The sequence below is a fragment of the Hippopotamus amphibius genome, chromosome 16 (genome assembly GCF_030028045.1).
Source record: "Hippopotamus amphibius kiboko isolate mHipAmp2 chromosome 16, mHipAmp2.hap2, whole genome shotgun sequence".
NCBI lineage: Eukaryota > Metazoa > Chordata > Mammalia > Artiodactyla > Hippopotamidae > Hippopotamus > Hippopotamus amphibius.
This window is the reverse complement of record NC_080201.1, coordinates 19,294,966-19,306,517: the sequence shown is the minus strand read 5'-3', so window position 1 is coordinate 19,306,517 and position 11,552 is coordinate 19,294,966. Positions and strand designations below refer to the sequence as shown.

Here is an 11,552-nt window from a genome sequence, read left to right as displayed (position 1 = left end):
ATGGTGTGGCTCCACGGGGGCTCTCTCATGTCTGGTGCCGCCACCTCTCACGATGGGTCCGCCCTGGCTGCCTATGGGGACGTGGTAGTGGTCACGGTCCAGTACTGCCTGGGGTCCCTTGGCTTCTTCAGGTGAGGTGGCAGGCCCGGCGGAGGGCATTGACTTCACCAAGGAGCGGGCAGCTCATAAGAGGAGGTGGAGATCTAGGGTGAGGGTCCAGAGCTCAAAGGGAGGTCTCCCAGGCAAGCAGGATGTCTGGGACAGAAAAGAGTGGTCCCCGAGTCTCCAGCCTTGGGGAGGGGCTCAACCAAAACCAGAATTTGACAGTGGACTTGGTCCTTTGGGCAGAGAGTGTTGGCTTCTGGCCTCAGGCCAGCAGAGTGTGGGGGTCAGGAAGCCATCAATTCCAGCAACCCCTTGAGAGCCAGAGCTGGCAGGCTGCCCAGCCAGGCCCGCCCACACCACCTACCTGGCATCTGGATACCAAGCGTGGCTTATAGCCAGGCCAGACTCGGGGAGCAGGGGAGGGTCTGGCATCCTAGTGGCTCATTCAAAGCAAACCTTCAGAGGCTGAGGAAAATCTGTCAGGGCAGACAGCCCGCCCTAACCACTGCCCCACCCAACCACCAGCACTGGGGACAAGCACGCGCCCGGCAACTGGGGCTTCCTCGATGTGGTGGCTGCTCTGCGCTGGGTGCAGGGGAACATCACCCCCTCTGGGGGTGACTTCAACTCTGTCACCATCTTTGGTGGATCTGCCGGTGCCTGCATCGTCTCTGCCCTGGTGAGTCACCACGGGGGTCTAGCAACGATGTCTCCTGTGGTCCCAGACCTCCCGGATCTTCTGCCCTCCTCTGACAGCTGTCTGTCCTCCGCACTGCACCCAGGTCCTGTCCCCCCTGGCTGCAGGGCTGTTCCACAGAACTATAGCACAGAGCGGAGGCACCACCGCACCGGGGTTCCTGGATCCTGACCCCTGACCCCTGGCTCAGGTCTGCATTTCTTTCACCCTCTTACCCCACATGTACCTGCCACAGCCTACCCTGTGCTTGCCCTGGAGTCCCAGAGCAGAGGTGTTACCAGTAGCAAGCTCCTTGTTGGCAGAGAGGGACACACTAGGCTGAAGGAAGCACACTACCAATGGGAACTCAGGGAAAACCACCAGTGCCACCCAGGCATGACGTGGTCCGGGAACGCCTCCCTCCAGCCTCACTGACTACATGACCCTGCTGCAGCCTCACCACCGACCATCGTCCCCTCCCTGCCAGAGTAGCACATGCAGAATCCCTCCCCATCTAAGCCCTCTCTTTTCCTCATCCACTCCACAAAGCTTTCCTAACCCCACTGGCTCAGGGAATAAAGTTAACTAGGTAACGACACTGTTCTCAGAGGGGTAAAGAGGACTCAGGCCCACACACAGATAAAGATGGTATGATGCAACAGGGGACACATGGGGTGCCTGGGGACCACCCAAGCTGGTGGGCAAGGAAGGCTTCTCTGGGTGGGTGGCAGATCTCTGGCTAGCCTCACGGTCCTGTCGTCATTGCCCTGGCTCTCCTACAGATGCATCCGCTCTCTATGGGAGGCAGAGGACTGGAAGGTGGGCACTGACGGGTGAGAGAGAGGCAAGATGCTTTTGTCTGTCCCCAGAGCTTCACGGCCTCCTTGGCCTGCAGCTCTAACTCCTGGGCTGAGATGTTGCAGTGCCTTCAGCAGAAGGCAAGCCAGGAGCTGACCCTTGCCAATAAGTTGGTATGCCCACCTCTTGGGGGACGGTGGCGGGCAGTGGCAGGAGGGGGTCCTGTCCAGCCCCTGTGGGAGCAGAGGGGCAATCAGGAGTCTGGGGGGAGCCTTGAGGCAGCCACCCGCAAGGGGAAGGGCCTGAGGGCGTGGAGGGAGGGCCACCCCAGCCCCGAACTCTAGGGACGAGGACTGCTTGGAAGCATCACTTGCTTGGCCTCCTGACTCCCTCTGGTCCTCCAACCTGGTGACCTCATACCCTCTCTTCTCCTCAGCCACTCAGGTATGCAGCCAAGTGACTCTAGAGTCCCATCTTTTGAGGCTTGGTCCTGACTGGGAGGCCCTCTGCCTTGCTTTCTCTTGCAGAAAAGAAGGTACCGTTGATGCTACCTTCTTTCCCAAGAGCCCTAAGGAGCTCCTGAGGGAGAGGCAGTTCCGCTCAGTGCCCTTCCTCCTGGGTGTCAACAATCACAAGTTTGACTGGCTCATCCCCAGGGTGAGTGTGCCCTTCAAGGCCCTGCCCCAGGCGGTGTTCTCCCACTCTGAAGTCATCCCCGCAGCCTGTGAGCTGAGCACTTCTGTCTCGTCAGTGAGAAAACTGAGGCTGAGAGGTTTAAGAGATTTGCTCAAGGATACCCAGCTTCTTTTCCCCAAAGAAATGTTTCCTTCTGAGGGACCAAATTCTTGCACTTTCTGGGCAGTACTGATCCATGGCATATTTCCTGCCTTGGTGTCTGGTTTATACATCAGGCTCTATGAGACTAGTTAGTGTGATTCTGTACCTGGGAGACTAACCTTCTGAGACTCTTATGTTTCAGACAATATCAAGCCACCAGGGACGTCATGGCCCAAGTGCCTTTCAGTCCCTTCCAGGTGCACAGAACACCCCATACAGAGTATTACCATCATGCCTTCCTTCTAGGCATTTTGTCATATCATTCTCACTCTTCTGCCCATCTTCACAGCAATTAATTTAACGTCTGCAAAACCTTCCACAAAGTAAGGATCCCATCATAATTTTCCTTCATTTCAGCACTTGGGCAGCTTCTGATTTTTACCACTGAAGCTAATATTGCAGTGAACATCTTCATGTCCACAGCTTTTGCCCTCTGACTTATTCCTTTGGACTTAATTCCCAGAAGAGACATTTGGGTGCCTGCTGGACGAGAGCCTCATGCAATGTGGATACTCAAGGATGAAGTTTGTAGTAATTTCCAGGCCAGGGGTGTGTGTGTGTGTGTTTGGTAGCAGAAGAGTGTCGAGAGGAAACATTGCCCTGGAGTCTGGTAGGCAGCCTTGCCCCACACTGTCAATTTTGAGTTGTGAGTGTAACAGCGAAAGAGAGCTGACCTGGCTGGCTCCCAAGACCTGGGCAAACCTGCCTGGTGTGGACTGCTGTGCCCAGGACTTTGTAGCTAAAGATATTTCTCAGGATTAGGTGACTCAGAGGGCTGCTCACTCCATCACTGGTGCGGGCATTCCCTCCACCCTCTGTAGGAGCACAACTGTAAACTTTCCAGCCAACTAGATGTTTACTAAATATCCATGGTGAAAGCTTTAGCCGTGGAAAGTAATTCATATCCCTTATGGAGACCTCTCCACTTCTTACGTGCTGCTATTGGCTTAACAATTTCTGAAATTGCTTCACCAATTTAAACTGCCACCAGCAACGTCTACAGGTTTTGTTTTGTTTGGCTTTGGCCATACTACAAGGCTCACGGGATCTTAGTTCCCCAACCAGGGATCAGACCCATGCCCCTTGCTATGGAAGCACGGAGTCCTAACCACTGGACTGCCAGGGAAGTTCCTGGAGTCTACAGGTTTTATTGCAACTTTACCAGCATTTGCAGACCACGATTTTTAAATGTCAAGTTTTTTGAGATATAATTTACATATCATAGCATTTATCCCTTTAAAGTGTACAACAGAGTGGTTTTCAGTATACTCACAAAGTTGCGCAACCGTCACCACTGCCTTATTCCAGAACATTTGCATCAGCATCACCCAGAAAGAAGCCAGTGCCCATTAGCAGTCACTTCCCATCCCTCCCCGCCCCCCACCCCCAATCCCTGACAACCATGAAACTACTTTCTGTCTCTGATGTACTTTCTGTCAGATCTATAGATTTGCCTATTCTGGACATTTTATATAATAGATTCATACAATGTATGGTTTGGGGGAGTTTTTTAATTATTTATTTATTTATTTTGGCTGCGCTGTGACTTAGTTGCGACCCATGGGATCTTTAGTTGCAGCATGTGGACTCTTAGTTACAGCATGCAAACGGTTAGTTGGGGCATACATGCGGGATCTAGTTCCCCAACCAGGGATCGAACCTGAGCTGCCTGCAATGGGAGTGCAGAGTCTTAACCACTGGACCACCAGGGTAGTCCCAATGTATGTTTTTTAGTGTCTGACTTCTTTCACCTAACGTTTCAAGGTTCATCTGTGTTGTAGCAGATATCAATACTTTATTCTTTTGTATGGCTGAGTAGTCCATTGTATGGATATACTACATTTCGTTTATGCATTCGTCAGTTGATAGACAGTTGGGTTGTTTCCACCTTTTTGGCTAATATGGATTCCCGCACTATGAACACTCATGTACCAGTTCCTATGCAAACATATGACTTAATTTCTCTTGGTTATATACTTAGGAACGGAACCACTGGATCATTAAACTCTATGTTTAATCATTTCAGGAACTGCTGTTTTCCAAATTAGCTGCACCATTTTACATTCCCACCAGCAGTGTGTGAGGATTTCAATTACTCCACATCCTTGCCAATGCTTGTTAATATCTTCACTTTTGATTGTAGACATCCCAGTGGGTGTGAAGTAGTATCTCACAGTGGTTTTGAGTTGCACTTCCCTAGTGACTAAAATAGTGAACATCTTTTCATGTGCTTATTGGCCATTTGTATACCTCCTTTGGAGAAATGTCTTCTGAAATCTTGTGACCAATTTAAATTTGGATTATTTGCCTTTTTATTGTTGAGTTGTAAAGATTTCCATATATTCTAGATACAAGTCTCTTATCAGATATATGATTTTTGAATATTTTTCCTGTTCTGTGGGTTGTCTTTTCGCTTTATTGATAGTACCCTTTGCAACACAAAAATTCCTTATTTTGATGAGGTTTAATTTTTTTTTTTCTTTTGTTGCTTGGCCTTTTTGTGTCATACCTAAGAAATGATTGCTTAATCCCAGGTCATAAAGATTTACCTCTATGATTTCTTCTAAGAATTTTATAGTTTTAGCTGTTATATTTAGGTCTAGTTTTGTTTGAAGTTAATTTTTGTATACGGTGTGAGTTAGAGATTCTTTTGCATGTGGTTTTCCAGTTGTCCCTGCATCATTTGTTGAAAAAAATTGTCCTTTCCTTATTGAACTGTCTTGGTGCCCTTATTGAAAATCAATTGGTCATGAATGAAGGTCTGGACTTTCAGTTCTACTCCATTAATTTATATGCCTATCATGCGACTACCACACTATCTTGATTACTGTAGTTTTGTAGTAAGTTTTGAAATTGGGAAGTGTGAATTCCCCAACTCTGTTCTTCTTTTTCAAGATTGCTGTATTATTTTGCCAGAGTTGCCATAACAAAGGACCACAATCTGGGTGACTTAAACAAGAGAAGTAATAAATTAAATTAAAAAAATAAAATAAAATAAATAAAATAAAAAAATAAAAATAAAAAAAAAACAAGAGAAGTTAATTGTCTCAGAAACCTAGAGTCTCAAATCAAGGTGGTAGCAGGGTTGCTTCCTTCTGAGTGTTGCAAAAGAGAATCCATGCCTCTTTCCTAGTTTCTGGTAGCCTCACGCTTTCCTTCGCTTATAGATGGCATTCTCCCTCTGGCTTCACATTGTCTTCCCTCTGACCCGTCTACCTCTGTGTCCAAATTTCCTCCTTTTACAAGGACATCAGGCATATTAGACTAGGGCCCACCCTAATGATTCCCTCTGTAATCATCTTAATTTGACTAAGCTACTGGGGGTCATGACTCCACATATTTTTTACGTGGAGACACAAATCAATCCATAATAATTGTTTGGCTATTCTGGGTCCCTTGCATTTCCATGTGAATTATGCTCAGCTTGTCCATCTCTGGAAAAAAAAAATGCAGCTGAGATTCTGATAGGGATCACACTGAATCTATAGATTAGTTTGGGAAGTGTTACCATTTTAACAATATTAAGTCTTCCAGTCCGTGAACATGGAACATCTTTCCATTTAATTAGGTCTTTTTTAATTTCTCTCAACTATGTTTTCTAGTTTTTAATGTACAGTCTTGTACTTCCCTTATTAAATTTATTCCTAAGTATTTTTATTCTTTTTGAGGCTATTGTATGTGGAATTGTTTTCTTAATATTGTCTTCAGATTGTTCATTGCTAGTGTATAGACACACAATTGATTTTTGTATATTGCTCTTGTAGATCAATTTTTTAAAAAAATTTTGCTACTTTAGCTTCCGTGGCCTTTAGTTTAGTCCGTTAATTCTTAGTAAAGATTAATGTCTCCCTTTGGTTAAACCCTCTTGGTGTTTATTCATCTGTGGATTTTCTGTTCCTGCTCTTACAAAGATTAACAAAGAGCCTAGGAGCCATGAAATTAGTAACTTTAAACTTTCCATCATGCTTACTCTATCGGGGCCTTCAACTCAGTCCTCACAACAGTCCTATGAGGCAGGATATTGTCACTTTTTTACAGATTAAGAAACTGAGAGGACGTCCCTGGTGGTCCAGTGGCTAAGACTCCGTGCCCCTAATGCAGGGGGCCTGGGTTCGATCCCTGGTCAGGGAACTAGATCCTACATGCTGCAACTAAAGATCCCACATATGGCAACAAAGATGCCATGTGCCAGACCCAGCGCAGCCAAATAAATAAATAAATAAATATTAAAAAAAAATAAATAAACAAGGAAGTCTGAATTGTTTGTTTGTTTGTTTTGTTTTGTTTTTAAAAAAAGAAAGAAAGAAACTTAGACACATAGAATTTAAGTAACTGGCCAAGGTTATGCACCTGTAAGTGGCAGAGCTGGGATTTGAACTCAGAGACTGTGCCCTTAAAACTGTAACATGTAAAGCTAACATTTGATTTTAAAGACAACATTTGAACTTTCCCTGTAGCCCCTGCTACAGCACCTGGGGGTCTTGACGTTACTCTGCGAAACTACTGAACGAGTTCCGAGATTGCTGCTAACCACTTGCCTGTTGTATTTGGTGCTTTCCCCTCCCTCCCCAGTTTGAAGCTGATCTTTTTGGGTCTGCAGACGCGTGGGTTTGGCCACACTGGGCTCCGTAGTGAGCTCACGGTTGCAGGGCTGTGGACACTTGCCTACTGCTGGCTGGGAGCTGGGTGGGAAGGTGGGGGTGAGGGAGCATGGGAAGTGATCAGGCTGCACTGAGAGGGCCTTGCTGTCCCCACAGGGCTGGGGTTTCCTGGATAAGATGGATCAGATGAGCCTGGAGGACATGCTGGCCATCCTGAGGCCCTACGGGACCAGTCTGGTGAGAAGGGGTCGTCCAGGGGGGCCAAACCCAGCATAGACTCTACTCCTAACTCCCAACACTCACAGCTGCCTACCTACCACCAAGGCCCATGGGCCAACTGCTGAATTTTAGTTCTATCCATGAATCCCGTTGGACATGAGTCAGTGTGATTCTCAAAGGAAGATCATCACCACCATCGTCACCATCACTTCCATCACAGACCGCCCTGTAATGAGCACATACTCTGCCAGGAACTGCGGTGCACTGAGCGCTAGGACAGGTGTTCATCTCCTTCGATCCTCATTACAACCCTGTGATGCAGGGACTTGCATTATCCTCATTTTACAGATGAGGAGACTGAGGCTTGAGGTCTCATGGTGGGTGAAGGAAAAGGGCAGAGGCAGAGCTTGAGCCAGTTGTCTGGTCCCTGAGCTTCAGCTATTAAGATTGCACTGTCAGATGTAAAACCACGTGGGCCTGGAGTCAAATCCCAACCCTGGCTACTTGTCCACAGTTATCCTAACCTCTCTGAGCCCATTTCTTCACCTGTAAATGGGTGAAATACATCCCACCAACGTGAGCTATTTAAGAAGGATGCTGGATGCAGGATTTGAAGAGTCTACCAGGGAGCTGGTATCCAGGAGATGCTCAAACTATGTGCATTTCCCTTCTTTGAGACCCCCCCTCCCCCAGAGCCCTCCTCATTCACATAACCTCATCACTGGTCTCTGGAGCTGTGGGGAGTTCCCATGATTTGTCCTTTCACTCATTTCCTGGTTAACTTCAACTGAGCACTTGCTCCAGGGCAGAACCCTGTGCTTCACATAGGCTGCCAAACAACATTCCAGGAAGGGACTGACTTTCAGAGAGGCTCAGCAATCTGTCTGAGGTCACACAGGCAAGCAGTGATTGCAGAGCTAGCATTTTACTCCAGATCTAACCGTATCCCACCCAAACACCATCTAGAACCCCCAAGAGAGGCAGGTGGCTGGTTTCTGGCACATGAGCCCTGGGATATGAAACAGGCCAAGCAGGAGGGCGTGGGGCCTCTTGGGAGGGTCTGCTGTGGCTGTGGGACCTGAGCAGGCCTCTTGCCCCAGGATGTGCCCTTGAGGTGATGCCCACCATCATAGATGAGTACCTAGGCAGCAGCTCAGATGGACAAGCAAAACAAGAAGGCTTCCAGGAATTACTGAGTGATATTATCATGAACTTTCCCATATTGAATTTTTCAAGAAACCTCCAAGGTAAGCCTATCCCTGTCTACCTGTCCCAGCTTTCCCACTTGGGCCCAGCAGCTGGGTTATCACAGGTGACATGGCCCCATGCTCCACTGCTACCCCCACACTCCACTTCCTCTCTGGGATGCAGTGTCACAGCACTGTGAGGTGACCCGCAGGGCACTCTGCAGAGGAGAAAACCAAGGCACAGAGAGGTGCAGTGACTTGTCAAAGTTCACCCCGCAGGGATTATCACCAATTCCCACGGATTCAATTGACTCATGGATGATTTCTTCTGCTTTCAGCCCTTCTCCTGGGAGAAAAGTCTTGCTTCCTCCAAGCCTCATGGCTAATCCCCAGCAGTCCTAGAACAGCTCCAGGTTCCTGTCTTTGTGACCTCGGGCAGACACCTAACCCTTCAGTGCCTCAGTTTCCTCGTTAGTAAAATGGCGATAATAAGACATAATGATCTAATCCGTAGTTGTTATGAGGATAAAATGAACAATGGCACATAAAGCACATGGAAGGCTCTCAGCACCTAGCAAGCACTCAGCAGAGGCCTGCTGGTCATCATTTTGTCGTCATCATTATTATTACTGGTATTGGTGTTATGATGAGCCTGGCTTACCAAGGACAGAAGCTGATCAGGCTGTGGGTATCTACCTCTCACCCGGCCCTCTCTCCACAGATTCTGGGGTCTCTGTCTTTGTCCTTGAGTTCCAGCAACGACCCAGTTCTTTTGCAAAGATCAAGCCGGCCTGGGTGCGGGCTGATCATGGGGCTGAGATGACCTTCCTGTTCGGGGGTCCTTTCCTCATGGACGAGAGCTCCATGCTGGGTGAGACGCTTAGGCTGCCGGCTCCACCAGGGTAGGGCGGGGCTGGCCGGTCCGGAGGTCTCAGGTCAGCAGAGGGGCCCCTTGAGTCTCCTCCAGGACCCACCTGACCCTGATCCAGGTCTGTCCCTCCCATAGCCTTTCCAGAAGCCACAGAGGAGGAGCGGCAGCTGAGCCTCACCATGATGGCCCAGTGGACCCACTTTGCCCGGACAGGGTGAGTAAGCAAACAAGCATGCCTGGCTTTGGACCTAGACTACTTAGATCTGCCTCCTAGGGATCAACCCAGGAGGCCTTGGTCTTCATTCATTCCTCCCACCCAGGGACCCCAATGGCAAGGGGCTGCCTCCTCGGCCCCTGTTCAACCATTTGGAGCAATACCTGGAACTCAGCCTGATGCCACGGGTCAACCAGAAGCTAAGGAAGGCCCAAATGCAGTTCTGGACGGAGACACTTCCCACCAAGGTCCGGCAGTGGCAGCAGAAGCCGAAGGGCGGGAAGGCCCAGGAGGAGCTCTGAGGCAGATCCTGCATCTTCTGGGCTGGGGGCTTACCCTCGGGGTGGCCAAGTCCCAGAAGGCAGCCTCCTTCTCCCCCTGTGAAGAGACTTGAACCCAAACCAGGCTGATGGGTGGTCCTGTCCCTTAAAGCATCAGCCCCTCCATGACGCCTTGGAAATGTTACCTGCTTCTCATCTAGGGGGTCTTTGCCCAGAATTTTCCCTCTTCCCACTTGCTTCATGGCAAGTTCAAGCTCATACATCAAGCTTCCCAGAGGACCCTCCTCTTCTAGGAAGTCTTCCCTGCCTTCTCTGGGCCTGGCCCTATCTGTGTCCATTACAGTGTAGCCCACTCTAGGCCGGCATTGTCGGTGTCAGTGTTTCTCTTCTCTGAGAAGCTCTCTGAGTGTGGAAATCAGCCTGACCCCACTCTGCATCTCCCACACCAGGATCAGGCAGAATCTGGAGTCAGAGGATGCTTGGTGAATGAGTGAAAGACTAAGAAAGTATGAGAATGGTGGCTGCCGGATGTAAACCCAGGCCCTTTAGGCACCAAAGGTTTGCTTAGTTCTGCACAGATGTTGTCCTTGCTGACCAGAAGGGTGTGTGGATTCCGACAGCAAAGACCGGGGGCTGAGGAGGCCTGAGGCATCAGGGGATCCAGCCGAGAACAGATCTCAGCCCCCAGAGGCCTCTGACTAGGGTCCGTGCTACCCTTGCACAAGACAGAGCCGAGTCCAGAGTCCATAAAAACCGCTTTATGGCCTGCCTGGGCTCTTTCCACCCACTCCAGCTAGGGGAGACCAACTTCTGGGCTTGCTCGGCACAGCTCTCAGAGAACCTACCAGGACTCAGGAAAACAGATGGGAGGAGGGTGTCTGGACTAGGGCGTTGGTCAGGCTGTGGTCACAGGGAAAAGACGAGGTCTGCTCACTCAGGCTACAGCAGAGGAGGAGCAGCCAGAGGTTTTTGAGTGGGGCCACATATTTCTTTTTTTGAGGGTCAATACACCATTCCCTTGAGACATCTGGATTTTTATACATGTCACAATGACTTGCCCTGCCCCCACTATCCCATCCTACCAGCTCTGGGGCCACATATATCTTCCTCAGTCAGACTAAGTTCCCGGCTGCTGATGGTTACATGAAACCCACTTGCAGTTGAGACCAGTTCTGTTTTGGGAAGTCCATTTGGGGCAGAAAAGAGAGTCATAGACCAAAGGACTTCTGAGTCGTGCCACTCCCCTGCTCCAAAGCTCCCTATCACCCTCGGGGCAAGTTCAAGTTCTCTACAAGGCATTGAAGGCCTTCTGTTTTCATCCCCTTCTTTCTACCAGGAAGCTGCCTACCCCCCACCTCACCCCCACCCCACCCCTGCGCCCTCCCAAGCTAGTAGGGAGCCTGACATGTAAACAGGTCCCAACCACACAGTGTGTTATTGGGGACCCAAAGGGCTGTAGGAGCACGGAAGCATAGATCGGCCCTGACTTGGGGGACTGAGGAGGTGGGACATCTAAACTGAGACCTGAAGGACAAACAGAAGTTGCACAAGCCAGAAGAGTAGGCGCGAGGGGTGGGGAGCAAAGAGGAAAGGTGTTTCTGGCAGAGGGATCAGCAGGAACAAAAGCCTGGAGGTTGAGATGTGCTGAGAAAACACAGTTCTGTGCATCTGGAGAGGCCAGCAAAGACCAGACTGTGAGGGGCCTTGTGGGCTGGACTGGGGGCCTGGACTTGAGGGTGATGGAGAGCCTTGGAAAGGTTTAA

General features: G+C 49.5%; 1 protein-coding gene across 1 annotated transcript; it reads left to right on the top strand.

Annotated features, from left to right (window-relative positions):
* CES3 (carboxylesterase 3) lies at positions 1-10,999 on the top strand. The gene is given in 13 exon segments (XM_057710821.1): positions 1-131; positions 631-784; positions 888-976; positions 1,564-1,614; positions 1,677-1,752; positions 2,016-2,023; positions 2,107-2,236; positions 7,174-7,254; positions 8,337-8,343; positions 8,346-8,483; positions 9,145-9,294; positions 9,430-9,508; positions 9,615-10,999. Coding segments are annotated over 13 exon segments (1,290 nt in total). The 3' UTR covers positions 9,811-10,999.
* Positions 11,000-11,552: the final 553 nt, after the last annotated feature.